The sequence below is a fragment of the Balaenoptera borealis genome (assembly GCF_965194805.1).
Source record: "Balaenoptera borealis genome assembly, chromosome: 1".
Lineage (NCBI taxonomy): Eukaryota > Metazoa > Chordata > Mammalia > Artiodactyla > Balaenopteridae > Balaenoptera > Balaenoptera borealis.
This window is the reverse complement of record NC_138860.1, coordinates 129,513,046-129,532,888: the sequence shown is the minus strand read 5'-3', so window position 1 is coordinate 129,532,888 and position 19,843 is coordinate 129,513,046. Positions and strand designations below refer to the sequence as shown.

Below are 19,843 nucleotides of genomic sequence, written 5' to 3'. Positions count from 1 at the left end.
AATTTATATTGTCTGTTTAGTTCCCTGCTGTGTCTTCCCTTGTTTCAATATTTTGCCCTAAGAATTTTCACTAATTTATAAATGTTCATAACTATTATAAGAAAATAATAACAGTCACAGAAAAATGGATCACCAGCTTAAAAGGTTCAGTTTTCTACTCCAAGTAGTGTCAGACAGAGAGGTTGGAAGTAATTTGATTACTAATCAGACTTAACAAAAGAAAAGCTCAGTACTTACCAGTAGAGATCATTGACTTACTGCCGTAATTATTTCTCCTCACTAGTCCTTTAATCACATTTTCCATTTGCTTTTATTTTTATCTACCTTTTTGAACTTCTGGCTTCCAATCTCCACTCCCTATGACCCTCATATTGTTAAATCGTTTATTCTCAGTGACCCTACACTTCTCATAAAAACCATCTTCAGCTTTAGCAGGACCAAGTGGGGAAAAAAATGCATCAGGAGTTGCAAACAGGTTGTATTAGTGTGCTAGGGCTGCCATAACAAAGTATTGAAGACTGGATGGCTTAAACAGAAATGTATTGTCTCACAGTTCCAGAGGCTGGAAGTCCAACATCATGTTGTCAACAGGGTTGGTTTCTTTTGAGGACCGTGAGGGAAGAATTTGCTCCAGCCTCTGTCTTAGTCTTACAGTTGGCCATTTTCTCTCTATACCTTCTCATAGTCTTCTCTCTGTATGTACACATCTGTATCCTAATCTCCTCTTCTTATAGGGACACCAGTCATATTAGATTAGGGCCCACCCCACTGACCTCATTTAACCTTAATTAACTCTTTAAAGACCCTACCTCCAAATATAGTCATGTCTGAGCTTCTGGGTGTTAGGACTTCAACATATGAATTTGCAGGGCAGGGAAGAGACACAATTCAGTCCAAAACACAGGTATAATCAGAAAGGTGATCAATTTAAGTATGTAACATGGATTTAGACAAAAGTAACAAAGAATATATTTCCTGGGTACAAAGAAACGCAAGCTGCTGCACTTTGATTCTGAATTATGTGCTGACAAACATAAAAGGATCACTGATGATCCACCCAAAGAGGGAACAGATACCTTCTGGATCCTGCCACATCCATGCAGGTAGTTGGGATGGATGAGAAAAGGATAATGGAACTCTATAAAGAGAGTACCCAGAGCACGGGGCAGAAGAAAAAACTGCACCTCACAGTAATCCGCCCATAGACCAAAAAAAAAGAGTTAACCATACAAAAGGGACAGGAGATAAGAAGAAAGAGTGAGAAGAGACCCGCCAGACAATGAGTAATTATTAAAAAGTCCAGATCCAAACATCTATACTTTGAAATGGTCTTCACTTTTAAAGTATGTTTCTTGTGGCTCATTATAAAAGCAACGATTTGGATCTTACATTTGGGTTGACTTTTTTAGCCAGCGCAAGATACAAATGTACTATATGGTAAAAATTACCCTTAAAAATTTAATTAATAAAGTACAATAGTCATGGTTTTGTGTATACCACACTATTCAGTAATTCTTTGTATGCTTAAGTTTGAGAACAATGGAGCTAGGTGAAAGCAAGGAACTAAGGGAAAATCAAAGTGCAGTGTCCATACACTCAAATAATTTGCTTTTGAGGACACTAAGCAAGTCTTGTTCAATGCAGTCAGTGAGACAGGCTGGGACCTGAGACCCTTTGCTGCAGTGCTGCAATGCTTGCACCTGGACACACCTCTCCTCGAGCAACAAAATACAAAGAAACTATATGGGACTAAAAATAGTTGCATGCATGTTCAGTTGGGGCAAATTCTGGACAAAAGATACAAAGAGACCCAAAAATCCAACTGCCACTTTTGAAGAGCCCGGAGCAAAAGCAGGGTACATGCCCCCTGCGCACAACACCACCTAAGGGGTGGGCAAAACACCTAAGCCACCCCTCTGGCCCTACCTCTGGACACACCCCTGCCCTCACCCCATATAAGGAACAGGCTCGCCAGCCCCCCCTCAGGGAGCGAGCAAGCATGGGAATCTGTTGTTTGTTCTCACTCCCGCCTCCTTCAGCAGGGGCCCCAATAAAGCCTTGCCTGAATTTCTTGTCTGGCCTCTGACCAACCTCTATTGATTCAAGAGTCCAAGAACCCTGGTCGGTAACGTATTGGGTTGGCCAAAATGTTCGTTCTGTTTTTTCCCTAACATCTTACGGGAAAAACCCAAACAAACTTTTCGGCCAATCCAATACTTTGTGGCAACCATGAAGGGACTATTGTTCCCTTCCCAGGAGAGGACCTGGGCACCTCCGGGACCACCAAATGCAGCTTCCCTGTGGGTGACAGGTGGCCACCTGAACCTCTTGTTTCAGCATCACCACATTTGGTAAGTCTGCCTTCCTGGCCCCTGGAGGCCTCAGTACCCTCATACAGGCAATGCTTTCCCCTTCCCCTTTGTCCTTTTTCTCTCGCCACTTTTCCTTTCCCCTTTGTCCCTTTCCCTTTCCTGAAATCTCTCTACTTCTCTCTCTGTCCTCTCCTCTCTCACTTCTGCCCTATCCTTCTGAGAGAGTGGACATCAGACAGAAAAAGCATCACTCCTCTCAGCTTGTGAGACCATGTTCCCTTCATCCGGCAATGGCTCACCTCGACAGGTGACAAGCAGAGGTGGGAGAGGCTCGCCTCACACCACGCAGACTGTGGTCCAGCGGGGTCTCTCTGACTGGAGATTTATGGGAGTGATAGAGGTTCAAACCTCATATCTTGTAGAGGCTGGAAGTCTGATCATCCCAATATCCTCACCTTTATTTTCCTGCCACCAAGAGAAGTCCTGCTGGGAATGGGCTGAGGCGGCAGATTTCTATATACTGGTGTACGTGTGGGTGAGAGTCCCACCTGAGGGCTGCAGTCCCACAGACGAAGTACAGCTGGCTGGCTCCCAGGCTTGATCACCTCTCCTCCTTTACCTCTCCTTGGTCCTCATACTTGCACTCCCATACCCTTCATCCTAAAAACCTCTTGTTTGTGTCTTTAAGTTTTTTGTTTTATGTAGTTTTGTCTGTCCAACTGCTCCCTCAAGGCTCTGTCGACATTGTGGGCATGGTGGAGCACTCAAGCTTTGAAATACAAACACAGCCCACACTACCTGAGACACCAGCCTTGGGTTACTTAGCGGGATTTTAAAGAACAAAAAGGAAAGGAGAGGGGCTTGTACCTCTCTCCTCTCCCTTTGCAATGTAACTATTCTGCCTGGGCTCTCAAGAACTACCTGATTCATCTGTAGTTCCCCAGACTGAAGGAAAAAAAGGGGCTATTTTAAATTCAAGTGGGAAAACTATGAGATCTCTGGTTCTGTAAAAATTGGTTTGTCTGGCTTTAGCTTGTGGGTTTAGTTAATACAGACCTGCCTTGAGAGCCATCAACATTAAGTATAATACTTTCACTGTACCTAAGGTTATTGGAAGTCAATAAGTGCATATTGTTTCTGTTATAAAATCTGTCAACCAGGAAAATAAACTGATATGATTAAATTTTTAAGTAAATGTAACTGGGATAAGAACTTTTTGGTAAACTCTATAGGAATAATTATGTTTTGGAAACGTCCATCTAAAACAGTCTCTCCAAATTTTGGTAATTTGAAACTAAATTAAGTTAAATTATAAGAATTCGTTGAATATTCAGGCCATTTCAAATAAGAGAAGATATTGGAACGTTAACTGCTAAACAGGTCTAAATTTACCTACTTTTGTCTTCTTATGAGAGAGAAATTAAGCTGTTTGGTGCCGCCTTGAGATGTTTTTCTACCAATTTACGGAATGCAAATGTAAAAGACAGTTCATGGTTGCTTAAGGAAAGTAGGATGTGTGTTTTCAGAAAAGAAGGTATGAGGAATGGAAATATGTTTTGTTAAAAGAAAAAGGGTGATTTTTTCCTAGAGCTGGCTATTTCTGAATGGGAAAAGAATATGGGATATAATATGGCTACATGAAGTTGCAGAAGGTTTGAGAAAAAGGAACATTGGTTAAAGAATTTCGTACGTGGTCAGGACTTTCTAAGGCTGGATTAAATTTAATTAGGAAAATGAATTTTATTAAGAGTAGGTTGATGGAAGACTGGATTTGGTTTCTCTCATAAGAGAACAAAGTTTTCCTGGAATGCTGCTTTTAATAACAGACTGTGTGGGTTCCTATGCCTTGAAGTGATCTATATTTAATTTTGATTTTTTTTCCCCACCTTAGCTCAAGGAATAAGTATTGTTTCACAGAAACCTATGATCCTATCTAACCGGGTGTTTTAAAACTTTTAAAATTTTTGACAGACTTCCCAAATACATCATGGTTATTCTGGCCCACTGTTGCACCCCGGATGAAAAGGAGCATATACTGATATACCATATATATGGTATATATACATATACCAATCCATACCACCAAATTTATCAGGTGGGTGGGGATGCAATCCCAGAACATGACCCACACAGGCACTCTGAAGACTGTGTAGGCCAGGCTAGGATGAGACATTATATTACTTGTCTATCAGAAGAAATGAGAAGGTGTATGGTGAAGCCTGTAAATTATGATAAGGTCTGAGAAGTTACACAGGAAAAAGATGAAAACCCGGCAGTCTTCCTGAGCTGGGTGACAGAGGCAACTCTGAGGCTTTCTCAGGATGGCTGGGTTCTGTCGTACCTGGATTCCAAATTATGGCCTAATAGTAAAACCCCTATATGAGGCTCTAAAGGGAGGAGAAAGGGAACCCCTTCAATGGAATAGGGACCACCAGTGGGGCTTTTAGACTCTAAAGACTGAGTTGAGTAGAGCACCAGCACTGGGGCTTCCAAATTTGGACCTTTTACCCTGTAAGTTCACGAGAGGTCAGGGATAGCTCTAGAGCCCTGACCCAAAAGCTGGGACTGGATCAGAGACCAGTGGCTTACTTTTCAAAACAACTGGACTCAGTGGCCCCGGGATGGCCAAGCCGCCTGCGGGCAGTGGCAGCCACAGCCCTGTGGGCTAATGAGGCTTCCAAGCTCACCTGGGACAACACTTCGCTTTGTTAACCCCTCATCAGGTACAATCTGTGCTGGAGGTCAAAGGACATCACTGGTTGACGGGGGGAAGGTTAACAAGATATCAAACCCTCCTAATGGACACCCCCGACATTACCTTAAAGGTGTGCCAAACACTGAACCCGGCAACTCTGCTTCCAGTGGCCAAGGGTGGAGACTTATTGCATCAGCGTATAGAGACCAGAGAACAAACTTACTCCAGCAGGTCTGATCTTCTAGATGAGCCTCATGACAGCCCCGAGGTTGAAAGGCTTACTGATGGGAGCAGTTTTGTAGAAATGGGAACCCGAAAGGCGGGGTATGCCATAGTTAGTCTAGACGAAGTCACAGAAGCCAAGGCCCTGTCACCCCAGACATCAGCCCAGAAGGCTGAACTAAGTGCATTAACGAGAGCTCTGCAATTAGGGAAGGATAAGAAATTAAATATTTTCACTGACTGTAAATATAGGTTCCACATGCTACATGCTCATGCTGCCATTTGGGAAGAAAGAGGAATGTTAACCGCTAGAAATTCCCCCATAAAACATAAAGATTTGATTCTGGCTTTTTTAGAAGCAGTGCAGCCCCCGACCCAGGTAGCAGTAACCCACTGTAGGGGCCATCAGAGGGATGGATCCTTTGTGAGCCAAGGGAACAGCAAAGCTGATCAAATTGCAGAACAGGCAGCTCAACTGCAGGAACCTGAACAAGTTATGGCTCTACTGACTGGCCCCTCTGAACTCCCTAGCCTTCCCCAGTATTCCCCACAGGAACAAGAAAATGCTGAGAAATGGGGCTATGAGAAGGGAAGCACAGGCTGGTATAAAAAGGAGGATAAGGTTCTAATCCCTGAGGCCCAACAATGGAAACTCACTAAAAGCTTACATGACGCCACCCACTATGGGAGGGATGTACTATGGGACTTGATGCAAAAGGCTTTTTCAGGAAGGGGCTTAAAAGAACAGAAAAACAAGTAACGCTTGCCTGTGATTTATGTGCCCTTAATAACCCACAGACCCATCCAATCCCCACTTCATTACTCAGGCCAATTCAGTGCCGATGGACACATCGTGGGAAGACTGGCAGTTAGATTTCACCCAAATGCCCCCACGATCAGGATATAAATATCTTCTGGTGTTTGTTGATACTTTCACAGGATGGGTTGAAGCCTTCCCCACCCAATCTGAAAAGGTTATGGAAGTCTGTGAGTCCCTTTTAAAAGAAATAAATCCTTGGTTTGGACTTCCAAAGTCCCTCCAGAGTGATAACAGGCCCTCTTTTATAGCCAAAATCACACAAGGATTCACAATGGCCCTAGGGATAGACTACAAGCTACACACCTCTTGGCACCCCCAGTCTTCAGGCAAGGTAGAGAAAATGAACCATACTTTAAAGAAAACCTAGCAAAGCTCTGCCAAGACACTCATGAACCCTGGACCAACTTCTTCCTATTGCACCCCTCAGGGTCTGTGTAGCCCCCAGGGGTGGTCTGAGGCTTAGCCCATGTGAAATGACCGATGGGAGGGCTTTTTGTACTACTGACATTCTACTGGATGAGGAAGTGAACCAGGCCCTGAGATATATTATTAATGTAGGACAAGTTCAGAAGGCAATCCAGGACTACGCCAACAAGGCACTGACAGCTCCCACTAAAAATACAGAGGAAGGAGCAGTTCCTTCACAAATAAACCCCAAGGACCCAGCTCTTCTTAAAACCTGGAAAGAGGGGTCCCCTGAAGACCAACGATTGCCAAAATGGAAGGGCCCCTATAAAGTAACTTTAACCACCTCCGCTGCTGTCAAACTGCAAGGGGTATCTAGTTGGGTACGTTTGTCCAGACTAAAGCTTTTACCTCCAGAAACCCCACAGGTCAAAACAGATGAACAATACACCAGTGGAAGATCTGAGATACCTATTCAAAAGCCAGGCACCATCAACAGGTAAGTAAAATGATGGATGTAGTGAGTTGGCTCCTATTTGAAGCCTTAACGGGACTTGGGACCTCTCTTGTTTCCTTGGCTGATGTGGCTCTTGACAATTGTCTGGCCCTTGATTACCTTCTGGCAGAACAAGGTAGAGTTTGTGCGATAACTAATATTTCCTGCTGCACGTGGATCAATGCGACAGAACAGGTAAAAATTAATATGAAGGAAATATACGCCCAGGCAGAGTGGTTTCACAATTTTGGCAGGGGCAATATCGCCTCCACTGTCTGGTCAACAGTTAAAAAATAAAAACCCTCCCAAAGTTAACATGGTTCCTTCCCTTTTAGGCCCTTTAATGGCTATTGTTGTTCTTCCCCTTTCTAGCCCTTGTTTATTTAACCTTTTGATTGAGTTTGTGTCTTCTAGGCTCCAACAGTTTGAAGTAAGGCTCATGATGGCTCAAGGGATTCAACCCATTCCAGCAGAGGGTGGCCCAGGTCCCTACAGGTCCTTGGAACAGTCAGCAAGGGACTTCTACACCTCTAGAGTAGGCTAAGGTCTGCAGTCCCTGGCCAGCAGGAAGAAGTTTCAGAAGAGACCTTCAGCTCCTTACCCCTTAAGAATAAGGGTGTAGAGTCTCTCAGGGGGGAATGAGACAGGCTGGGACCTGGGGCCCTTTGCTGCAGTGCTGCAATGCTTGTGCCTGGACACACCTTTCCTCTAGCAACAAAATACAAAGAAACTATATGGGACTAAAAATAACTGCATGCATGCGTAGTTGGGGCAAATTCTGGACAAAAGATACAAAGAGACCAAAAATCCCAGCTGCCACTTTTGAAGAGCCCGGAGCAAAAGCAGGGTACTGCACATGCCCCCTGCACACAACACCACAAAAGGGGTGGGCAAAACACCTAAGCCACCCCTCTGGCCTGACCTCTGGACACACCCCTGCCCTCACCCCATATAAGGAACAAGCTCGTCCCCCCTCAGGGAGCGAGCAAGCATGGGACTCTGTCGTTTGATTTCACTCCCCCCTCCTGCAGCAGGGGTCCCAGTAAAGCCTTGCCTGAATTTCTTGTCTGGCCTCTGACCAATTTCTATTGATTCAGGAGACCAAGAACCCTGGTCGGTAACATCAGGACCAATAATTGATCACTTAAACAAAAAATTAAATTAATGAGATAAGTATAGATAAATACATTTACCTTAAATAGTTTATTTTAATTGAAAGCATAAATGTATGTCCTTTTTCGTAGTGCCAAGGGTTTCACTCTGAATGACTCAACTGATTCTCCTCTTTCCTCATCCTTTTTAAAAACATAAATCATATTCATAATAGGTTATTTGGGATTTCAAGTTTAGAGAAAGTTGACAAAAGACACTTGCAAACCAGTATGGATGTGGAATCCTATTTTTTTTTCTTTTTCACAAATTTTACCCCCACCTAATCTGACAGTTTATTTTAAATTGATGGACATTTATGGAATCATTCCAAAGCATACAATATTTTCAATTATTTGTGTGGGGAACTGAGTAAGCCATTGGAGGGAAAGGTCCAAAAATTCAGTCTGCATCCTATTTCTCTTGGTCTGTACCAAAATTAGCAACTAAAGTTTAAAAGATTATTTAAGTACTATATTCCAGAATCTGAAGTTTTCATTGAAAATGATACTTCTGGAAACTAAAAGTCTTGAAAATACATAAACACCCCAGGTCAAGACTATTTGAGGTTGACTTTAGAATTGAAAATTGGGTCAGAAATGTTTTATTTTCTTGTCTCCCTGAAAAACTTTTCGTAGCTATTAATAATCAAAATAAGTTGGGGAAGTCTCTACTTCTTACAGCTAGAGATTCCTTTCTTCAGTAGACTGGGAGAAAGGAAGTATGGACTGCTACAGCACCCTGCATTTGACAGCACCCTGTGTGCTAAACCAGAAGTTTATAAACTGGGATATGTACTCCCCTGGGATACCCAGAGACTTTCCTAGGGGAACCCAGGCAAGGATTGTTTGAAGGGAATCAATTTCTAGACGCTCAAGTTTCCTCTGTACTCTCCTAAAACTGGTCTGCCTAAAAATGCACCTCCAAGCCATGTTGATCCACCTCCCTCCTTTCCGTTTTAAATCATCTTTCTACGTTCACAAAAGAAAGGCACACCTCTCACCATATGGTGTCTTCTTAGGGTGTACTTAACTTAGAAAAACATCTGTGAGACAAAGGGACAATTTGAAGTATTATGTAGATGTTGATACAATAAATGATTTTCTTGACTTGTCAATAAATATGATTGCAAGTAGTTTCCAAGCCTTTGCTTCCAACACAACTAAAGGAGGACCTAATTGAGCTATAATTTGAAAAATCCGTGAAAAAAAAATTTTGGTGACAGATCACTATGTGATTTTTGGCATATAACTCTAAAAAATTCAAAGAATTGAGTGATGTTGTATAACAAATAACAAATCCCTTTCCATTCCCATCTAGTTATGTGAACAGGTTTGTTAAGCAAAGGGATAAGAGAAGACATCCCTTCTATAAAAAAAAGAACAGACTCTATAACAAAATTATCAGAGAGGAAATCAAGACAAATCAGCATGTTCAATTCACCTCATTTAATCAGAAACAATTTACTCCTTGAAGTCAAATTGTTAATATTTAATAGGAGGGTAAATAGAAACTACCCAATTTGAATTGAAATATTTAATTACTTGAAATCTGCAATTCTGTGTCACAGATAATTTTGGTGTTAGGAGTGGTGAGCAACAAAGAGACTAGAACCCTACTACTGTCATACAAAGTACTACACTGCTAGTAAGGCAGAGGTACCATAATAAGTCTCATTAACATCCAACACCATACATAGTTACAAATTGTGTGTGTGTGATGAGAACTTTTAAGATCTATTCCCTGAGCCACTTTCAAATTTAAAATACAGTATTATTAACTATTGTCACCACGCTGTACATTACATCCACAGGACTTATTTACTTTATAACTGGAAGTCTGTACCTTTTAACCACCTTCACCCATTTTTCTACCCCCATCTCCTACCCCTAGCCACCACCAATCTGTTCTCTATATCTATGAGTTCATTTTGTTGCTGTTATTGCTGTTGTTGTTTTAGATTCCACATATAAGTGAGATCATTTGGTATTTGTGGTGATCATTTTGCAATATATACAAATATCAAATCATTACTTTGTACACCTGCAACTAATATGTTAATTATATCTCAATTTTTAAAAAATAATAAATGTTGGATTGAAAAAAAGGCAGAGACAAAGTGCAATGGACACTCCATATGTAAATGACATAGTGGGTTTATAATCTTTGTCACTTCTATACATACACATCCACTATCTAAAAATTGACAATTTTACCTATAGCACGTTGTACTCTGCCTTTGATGAAATAGGACTGAGTGATCAGGGAGTACTAAGGATGTGTTCATTCTTTCTATACCACACTTCAGTATACTCTGTCACTACAGAAACACTTCTTTACATTAAAAAGATATAAATTTAAAAATCTAAACCAAAAAAAAAAAAAAAAGCTTCTAAACCTTGGAACAATCTTTCCAAACATACAGCATCTTCTGCATTTTTATTTTGTTGTAAACTATAATGCTTCCCATTCTTCCAGTTCCTCAAAGCAAATTTACAGATGAGTGTGACTATCTCTACTCAGAGCCAAGCATATCTTTCACGCAGGGAGCGCAGTGCACGTGGATTCAGTGAGGATCCTTTGAAGGAGTCAGAAGAGCCGTATCATTTTATCCTCATGCATGACTGAGAGGTGTAAAAATCCCCATTCCACCTCTAGGACTAGTGCACAACCCACAAACACCCACACAAACAAATAGCAACTCAGGATGAGAGAGAACAAACTAGAGGGACTATCAATTGAAATTTTCCACTCTAAAACAGTTTCATTAGAGGTGGCAGTGCCAGAAACAGTATTTTATAGTTGACTTCCCCCAAATTACAATGCAGCTCAGAATCAAAGTCTCTATTATAATCTTTGGCAGAAGTTTTTAAGACCATTTTTATTTACTCCAAACTCTATTGGAACAAAGTCAGCACAGGGCCTTTGCAATTTTTATGTCAAGTGTTTCCTGCTGTAATTAAGGAAGCAGTGGAACTCAGAGGAAGCACCAAAAGAAAGCATCAGGGTGTCCCTTATTGATTGGTGGAATTTCAGAAATTTAAAATGTCTGTTTTGTTGTACAACTGCATTTTATTGCCACTTTATTCTTAAAATGTAATAAATACAAACTGCTTCAGTAATGATGGAAAAGCTTTCTCAGCTTTAATGAAAACCTTTTATTTGCTACTGAAACTTTTATTATTTCCAAATAGTAGCAGGCAAGAAAAATAATGACTACTTATATTGAGGGAAAACTTTAGCAATTTGAATAACTTTGTTCTTGGGTGAATTTTACGGCATTTAAAGTTGTTATATTTATTGTTTTCATTTATTTTTGATGAACCAAAAACAAAAAATATATACCTGTAGACACCATCACAAAATTATTTTCTAATTATACATCAAAATACTAGATAGCTATGTACAGCTATCACCTGTCAGGGGTTGGTCTGATCTGGGTAAGAATTTCCATGTATTTAGGGCTCCTCTGCATCTCAGCTGTTGACCATGAGAGGCAGCTAGTGTAATGGTTAATCACACAGGCTCTGCAACCGGACTCCTTGGCGTTTTATTCCAACTCTGAGCCCTCTTACCGTGAAATCCTTGGAAACTTCTCAGTCCTCTGTTTCCTTATCTGTGAAAATAAGGGTGACTAGAACCTGCCTCGTGGAGTGAGTGGGAAGATTAATGAGGTATTTCTTGTTACACAGTAGACTAGAGCCTGGCACATGGTAAGCACTTGATAAATGTTTAGCCCTAATATGGTTTTCTTTTGTGAATGAATGCATCCACCTCTAGACTGGACACACTGTCAGATGATATCATTCATTCCATAGACATCTGTTGAGCATTTCTTTATACAGGAATAAGCAAAGGGGGCACAAAGATGAATGAGATATGGTGCCTACAATTTTAGTGCAAGATTATTATTGTATCTTACTGTCTTTCTTGCAGAGTACCGTGAAGCACGCTCTTTCCCGAGATCACACATTTTCCTTTTTTTTCCATGTGCTTGGAACTAATGGAGCTTCAGAAAAATTTCACTTCAGTTCCTGAAATCTTAATCATGCACAATTTAATAAGCAGCTACAGGTTTTTTCCACATTTGAAAATAGATGATTAAATGGTCTAATCAGATTCTAACTTAGCCAAAAACCTGAAAAACATAGGAAGACAACCATAACTGACACATTCATTTTCCTGAATGTGGACACACTGCAAAGAGCAGCTGCAGAAAAGTAGTGCCATTTACATCCCACTGACCCACAGCAACTAAAACTGCACAGGAGTTCAGCGTCAAAGCGTTCAAGTACCTAAACTAAACTCTATTTGAGATAAATAAGAAGCTTGTTTAGAACAGCTACATCACTTTCCAAAAAGTTCTGAAACTGACTTCCAATATGGCACCTTATACGCCTTTAGTTTTGTTTGTTTTTTTTTTAAGGAATTCCTTTTCTGTTGTTGTTGTTGTTGTTATTTATTTATTTTTAGCTGCGTTGGGTCTTCGTTTCTGCGCAAGGGCTTTCTCTAGTTGCGGCAAGCGGGAGCGCCTCTTTATCACGGTGGGCGGGCCTCTCACTATCGCGGCCTCTCTCCTTGCGGAGCACAGGCTCCAGACGCGCAGGCTCAGTAGTTGTGGCTCACGGGCCCAGTTGCTTCGCGGCACGTGGGATCTTCCCAGACCAGGGCTCGAACCCGTGTCCCCTGCATTGGCAGGCAGACTCTCAACCACTGCGCCACCAGGGAAGCCCACGCCTTTAGTTTTTTCAAACATTTTAGTTTATGTCTAACGCTCAGCGAATACATTAAAAAGTAAAATCTTTAAGTTTGACTGTAAATCCAAAGCCCAACGACTAATGTGGTATTTCAGACATCACAAACTCCAAATGATCTTAAATATGTTGTCCTCTGCTAATTTGCTGCTCTTGAAAATGTGCAATAAATTTAATTAAAAAGGAAAGCATCTTCAAATTAGTTGCAAGATCAACTAGGATATTATCTGCTTACTAGAAGTATCATAATAAAAAACCATCTAATATGCATTACACTGTTTAATTCAGAAGGAAATTGGATACTCTCTCTTCCAGTAAAAGGACCAAGACCGGTTGGGGGTTCGTTGTGTTTTGTTTTGTTTTGTTTTCTCTTTTCAACAGCCAGTAAATGACTGTTAACTTCCTAAAACAGGTTGAATAATTGCCAAAATATGTCTTCTGAGGAGTCACCCTGCCCAAAGCAACGGGAGCTCATGTGTAAACACACAGGCACATAGCTTCTTCCTTCTCGCCTTCCTGCGTCACACCACCTCCCCCGGCCACAGTACTTTTAAAATACCCCCTATGATCCTTTTGAGATCGGGCAGATTAAAATCCTGAAATAAGGGGTACCCCTCACAATGACACCTCCCTCAATATTATATCAACTCACACTTCACTTGTATGCAAGACGCCGCAGTGAGGATTTATCCCTAAGCCCTGATTCTCCAAACGAATGCATATGTTGTGACCTCTATTATTGCATTTAAACACGTATGTTCCACAACACAGGATCCTCTTGATGCCAGCTAACGTCCCTGCTTAATGTATGCGTTTTTCACATCCATTTTTTAATCCTTCCTGAGCGAACATTTCAAAGCGGGCGAACATCAGTGAAAGGCGAGGGAGGAGATACGAAGCCTGGGATTTCTGCCATCCCTGCTGCGACCCAGAATCCGTATTATTTTTCTCCTCTCCCCAGCCCCCTCTCGCCCCCTCTCGCCCCTTCCCTCCGCAGCAGGAGGGGGGCGGAGGGGCCGCTGGCTGCAGTCGCCACCTGCCGCGGCGTGGAAGAGCTCCGTTTGTCACTTACCCAGTGGGGTGAGAATGGCTCATTTTTGCAGGATCCCTTCTGGACCCGCGACGGGTGCGGAGGGTGGGTGCGTGGGGTCCGTGCACGCTGGCGCCGCGACAGTCGCGCTCGCGGGGTGGCTCCGCCCTGCGGTCGCCCGTGCGCGGGGCATTGGGGCTGGGCCGCCGCCGCCCCTGGGCGCCCGGGCTGCAGGCAGCCTCCCCGGTCCCCACCCGCCGGCGGTATCCGCAGCGTCCCTGTTGCTAAGGCAGGAGGGAAGGCAGGCGCGGAGGCTCTGCAGAAGCCCGAGGGCTGCTGGAACCGAGCCTGCGGAAGCTGGAAGTGAAGCTCAGCTTCCAGCCCTTTTTCTGGGCCCAGATGTGGGAGGAGACCCAGGCCCCTGCTCTGTAGCTCTGGGGCGCGGGTTCCCTAGGCACCTGAGATCTGAAAACACACACACACACCCTGTTTAGGCAGGTGTGCTTCCTGCTAGGCCCTGGGGAAGGGAGGGCTAGGTGATGGGCCGAGGGTAAGGTAATTAAGAGCAGGGAGCAGCTACAGTGTGATGCCTTGGTTTCCAACTGTAAAACAGACCCTAGATTGCAAGTTCCAGGAAAAGAAAGCTTTGAGTTTTGATTTTGTTTCTGCAACTGCCAGAGATTGCAACTGGTGGATTTCCTCCTTGGAAAACCCCCATCCTTGCTCCTAGCTGAGGCCCCCACCTCCAGCAGGCAGGACTGACAGTTCTGACATTCAGAAGGTGGGAAAGATGCTGTTACTCAGTGAAGCATGCTAGCACCTGGAACTGAACTTGTATTTGAATCCAGGAGCGAGAATGCAGGGCTTAGACGAAGAAGCCTGGATTTACGTGAGAGGGCCTTGGTGTGGAAGAAGTTTGAAGCACTGGATTCAGATGAGCTATTCCTAGTCCCGTTTTTGCTTCATCAGGTTCTACACTGGGTGATTTGATCTCTGGCCTCGGATTCCTCATGTGTAAGTGAAGGGCTGGACACATCCACGGTGACTGAGCTCAGTGGATCTCAATTCTAGCTCAGCCACACTTACGAGTTGGAAGGATGTCGGCTCATTAATGGCGTTCTGCTTTCCCACACATCATAAAGGCCCACCGAGCATGTTAGAGTCCAGCCTCCTTTGCACGACATTCAACGCCCTTCATCATCTGTCCCCAGCATCCTCATCAACCTCATTGTGACCACTTTCTCTACCTCTGCTACCCTAAACTCTAGCAAGACCAAATTTTGCACTATTCCTATCATGGGAACATGCTTCCACCCTGACAACCGAACAAACTTCTATTCATCCTTCAACACTTACCTCAAAACCCTGCCTTCTTTGACGTCCCCAGGTGAGTTGATGACTTCCACCTCTGGGGCCCCATTCTGCCTGGACAGACCTCTGTTTTGCCCTCACTTACTGATCTATGGCTGTCTTTCCTACTTGAACCTGAGCTTCTCTATTTCATGGTATATGTCTATTTTATTTTTCTGTATTCTCAGAGGCAAACAGCAGTTCAACAAATGTTTGGAGTATAAATGAAGGAAAAAAAATCTCTTCAAAGTGGTAGCATTTTTATTGAGTACTCACTAAATTCTCTCCTCCGCCCTTTATTGAGCACTTACTAACTGTTCATTATCTCATTTAATCCTCACCTCTACTCTCTGAGGTAGGTTTTCTCCTCCATTTCATAAGACAAACTAAGACACAGAGAAGTTAATTATTTTGCCTGAAGTCTATAATAGCTCCTAAGTGGAAAAACAAGGATTCAAATACAAATCTAATTCCAAAGCCTGTGTTTTTAACAATTACAAATTCCTTTTCCCATAAGTCTTGTGCATTGCTGCAGAAGTCAAATTTTCTATACTGTCAGAGTTTTCTGACCTGAAAGACCAAGAGCCATCTCAGTGGAGACAAAATAGGGTTCTAGCTCAATAGCTTAGATCCAGAGATGGAGGACTCAAATCTGCTTTGGGAAGCAGATGGCTAGAGCAGCTGGAGAGAGGCAGAGGTTGTCAAAGAAGGAAGATGAGAGATATGAAAGTGGCACCTTATGCTTAAACAAGGAAGCCTTATAGATACCTAATCACTGCACAGCCATAAATGGGACTTGAACCCGCTCTTTCCCCTATAAGCTTATCCCCATTGACTGTGGTTCCCATTGGGCGGTGTCCTTAATGCTCTCTGTAAGTAGATTTCACCTGGATAAAAATTGGGAGGGAGGGAGGAGGGACTATAGAGAGACTTTATAATTTTCCCAAGTGCTACCAACTCCTAAGGATGGTGTAAATAATATAATCTTATATAGGTACTAGTTGTTACATATTAATTCATTCATGCAAATAGAAAATGGTAGTCTCTCACTGGTGGAATGAGAAAGGAAATTAAAATACACTATTTATATACTCAGGGTTCTGTAGGAAAGACTCCATGGCTCTCCGCAGACAGCAAGGTACCCTCAGCAGCATGTATTAATTCATAAATGGGGTTTGAGTTCTCCACCCCTGTGAGCTGCACAATTTCACATCCCTGATGAAAACTGCAAGGAAGCTACTAATTTTCACTTCAGAAAATGCTCACTGTGAGAATGTATTGGGAATTTAGCCAGAAGGAATTTTTATGTTAATTTCTAGTATGGGGATAGGAAAAAGGAAAAAAGAAAAAAAGTAAATTAAACTGTTTCAGAGACCAAATAGTCACTGGAGTCATTTTCATTTTCTCACAGGAAAACAAGTCCCCAGATGTCCCCAGTAGTATCATAAATTTATAAAAGATTTCTGTTTTGTAGGAAGACTTGTGGAATTAGGGTTTGGCGGCAAGAGATTGATAGAAGCAGGAGAGAAGAAAAGACAAGAATTACTCCTACAATGCTGATTGGATCTCTGCTTTGGTTGAATAGGAGCTAGACTTAAGAATCACAGATCTAAACCATTAGTGACCATCTCCTAGGTCAAGGGTGGGAAATCTACAGCTCAAGGGTCAAATCCAGGCTGCTGCCTATCTTTGTACATTCCACAAGCTAAGAATGGTTGCTACATTAGTAAGTGGTTAGAAAAAATCAAAAGAAGAATAACATCATAGGATACATGAAAATTACATGAAATTCACATGTCAATATCCATAAGTAAAGTTTTGTTGGAACATAGACACACATTTGTTTGTGAATCACCTATGGCTGCTTTGGTGCTACAAAGGCAGAATTGAGTAGTTGCCACAGTGATCTTATGACTCACAAAGTCTAAAACATTTACTGTTAGTCCTTTACAGAAAAATTTGTCCACCCTAGTTTAGATTGTCACTGCAATCAGAGAGATAATTTACCCTTCTAGACTTTGAGAACAGATATCACATCTTTCACCTTTTATCCCCAGCACCTACCACAGTGCTTCTCACAGAGTATGTGCGCAATAAACAAATGAAGGAATGAATAAACAGATGGGAGGAATGTTTTCCCACGGGTTTATCTTTCTCCCACAGATAAAGATCAAGTCATCAAGATTTTCTCCTCAGATATAACAGACATGCCTGATGATTTGCTGTGATCCCAGGGCTCCCTTCTTTTAGCAACACCGTATAAAACTCCAGTAAGAAGTAATGTAAGCATTTCCTCAGGACACAGTTGTAGATGGTTAAGTTTACAAGAGAGCTTCCTAATACCTTACATTCTCCAACATTAGCTTGGGTCCTTCAAAGCTGCAGCATTGAGAAGTTGGAAAATGAAGAACAAATGTACAAGGATTTAACTTCAAACCTGAATTGTTTTCCAGCCTTCCCTAATAAGCTTCCCTAATTGACTTAATTCCAGTGAGCCATTTAGTGAAGCATGGCATTAGGTATAGGAAAGGCTGAGAGGGCATGTACAATGGATAGAGTGACAAATTCAAGGGGGCATCCCTAATTTAGAGTTCAGAGCAACCAGGATAGGCAAGATGTCCCCAAACCCTTCTACCCCTATTTCTGAGCTGGATGGAATCTACAGACAGATTGGAATGGGGCAGTCACTGGAGTCATTTAGTGGCCATGGGAAATCAGTGGTATTTACTATGCTTGAGGTCTCAAAGATGAACAGAGGTCCTGTCTGCCCTGAAGCTTGAAGTCTATTGGCTACACAGACATGCAGACAAAGAATGATGCGGTGCCAAGTGCTGTGATGGAAGTACAAATAAGGTGCAATACAGAGGTGCCTTCTGACTGATGGTCCTTTCCTACCCCCATCGCCCACCATTTCCAGCCATGTACCCACTCTCTGTGACGCTGAACACCACTTCTCACTAATCACATTATTATTTCATCTAGCCTTGACACCTTGATTATTCCTCACCATCCTCTCCCAGGGATTCTATGCCAGGAGAGGGAAAAGACTGGCCCTGATGGAGAAGAGAGAAACACAGAAGCTGTTGGGGAGGCATAACCACTAAGGAATCTGTAAGGAGAATACAGGATATTTGTGTTTTAATTGTCTTCAAACAATTATATTACTGATAAATACATCCGCATCCCTATCCCAAAAAATTTGTCCAGGGAAGTCAGAGAAAGACTCACAGAGGAGGCAGTACGTAAGATGAGGCTTAAAAGATGTGTCAGAGTTGGCCGGGTAGATGGGGCTTGGGGGGAAGAGGATGTCTTCCCCAAGCCAAGATCTCCCCATTTAAGCCTCTCAAGCTGACAGTGAACTCAGTGTCTATAGACCCTGTCCTAGTTTCTGTAGCCCAAACATTAATGGAGGTTGTGATTTGGATGAGACAAAAGGAAGAGGAGGAAAAGAAGAGGTAGAAGTTGATGGTTTCATCAAGGAAACGGGAGTTGAACAGGCCTCAGGTGTGTCAAGCCCCTGCTGCGGGGCCACCCCCTCTTCTAACACAGTGTCTATACTGTCGGCGCTGTATATGCATATACGGTGTTGTTTGCATGCATATCTTCTCTCCTCCAACCGCAGGCTGAGTTTCTGCTCTCTCTTCAGCCCAATCGAATTGCCGTGAATTTAAGTACTTAATAAGTATTTGTTAAGTAAGTGATACAAGGAGTGTAATTCATGTTTTCCTGGATACTCCATTTGGAGGAAAGGATGTAAAGCAGGTGACATAATAAGAGTCATAATAATTATTGCCCTGGCTCTGGCTCCACCCATGTACGAGTGAATTTGTTAGATGGTAACAAGCTCACCATGTCTGTGATTATCCACCATTAGCCAAAAATGCTTTCTAAGTCACAGGCGTTGAATCCGGGGAGAGGAACGGAGCAGAGATCTCACAATGGCTGGATGCAACGGAAGACTAGGTTTGCTTATTTGGTCCAACGTTCCCTAAGCAGCTCTAGACGGCTGACACTACTGTTTGCCATGAGAAATAGCATATGCGGAGTCCATAGAATTTCACGCAGGCTCCGCTTGGCCTAATAGCAGAGAATGTCTGTTGACTTTACTGTGTACCAGGCGCTATTATAAGTGCTTCACTCCTTGGATCCTCACAACTGTAGGGTGGGTGTTATTTTTATTCCTGTTTTACAGATGAAGAAACTGAGATTCAGATAAGTTAAATATCACCTACTTAGTGACACAACTGAGATTCAAATTCCATTTCCCATGATTCCAGAACCCACGATTTTAAACACTTTGCTCTCTTCCCTCCCACCTTCCAGACGTAAGGAACTTAACCACGCATGGGGAGGGTAATAATTGTAAGGTCACTGATCCCAAGGAAAGTTGTTCTCAATTGTACCAAATATTCTCCCAGCTTTCCCCATGCACAATGGCTCAGTAATGTGGCTGGTGAAAAGAAACCAAAGAGCAGGGATTTCATTTATTACCAAACATCTGTTTTCTGACAGAGTATATAGAATGTTCCACATCCTCTAGCCCTTAAGAGCAACAATCTCTAAAAAGTTTTACAGCTTCCTTTGGTTCAAATGGCACTGGACTTGGCTCT

At 42.6% G+C, this 19,843-nt stretch overlaps 1 protein-coding gene across 1 annotated transcript in view; it reads right to left on the bottom strand.

Annotated features, from left to right (window-relative positions):
- ERICH3 (glutamate rich 3) overlaps positions 1–14,341 on the bottom strand; it is a 116,940-nt gene extending 102,599 nt beyond the window's left edge. The window contains exon 1 of the mRNA XM_082354754.1: positions 13,926–14,341. Within this exon, the coding sequence (XP_082210880.1) occupies positions 13,926–13,948 (23 nt within the window). The 5' untranslated portion in view covers positions 13,949–14,341. The remainder of the gene's footprint in view (positions 1–13,925) is intronic.
- Between the last annotated feature and the right edge of the window lie 5,502 nt (positions 14,342–19,843).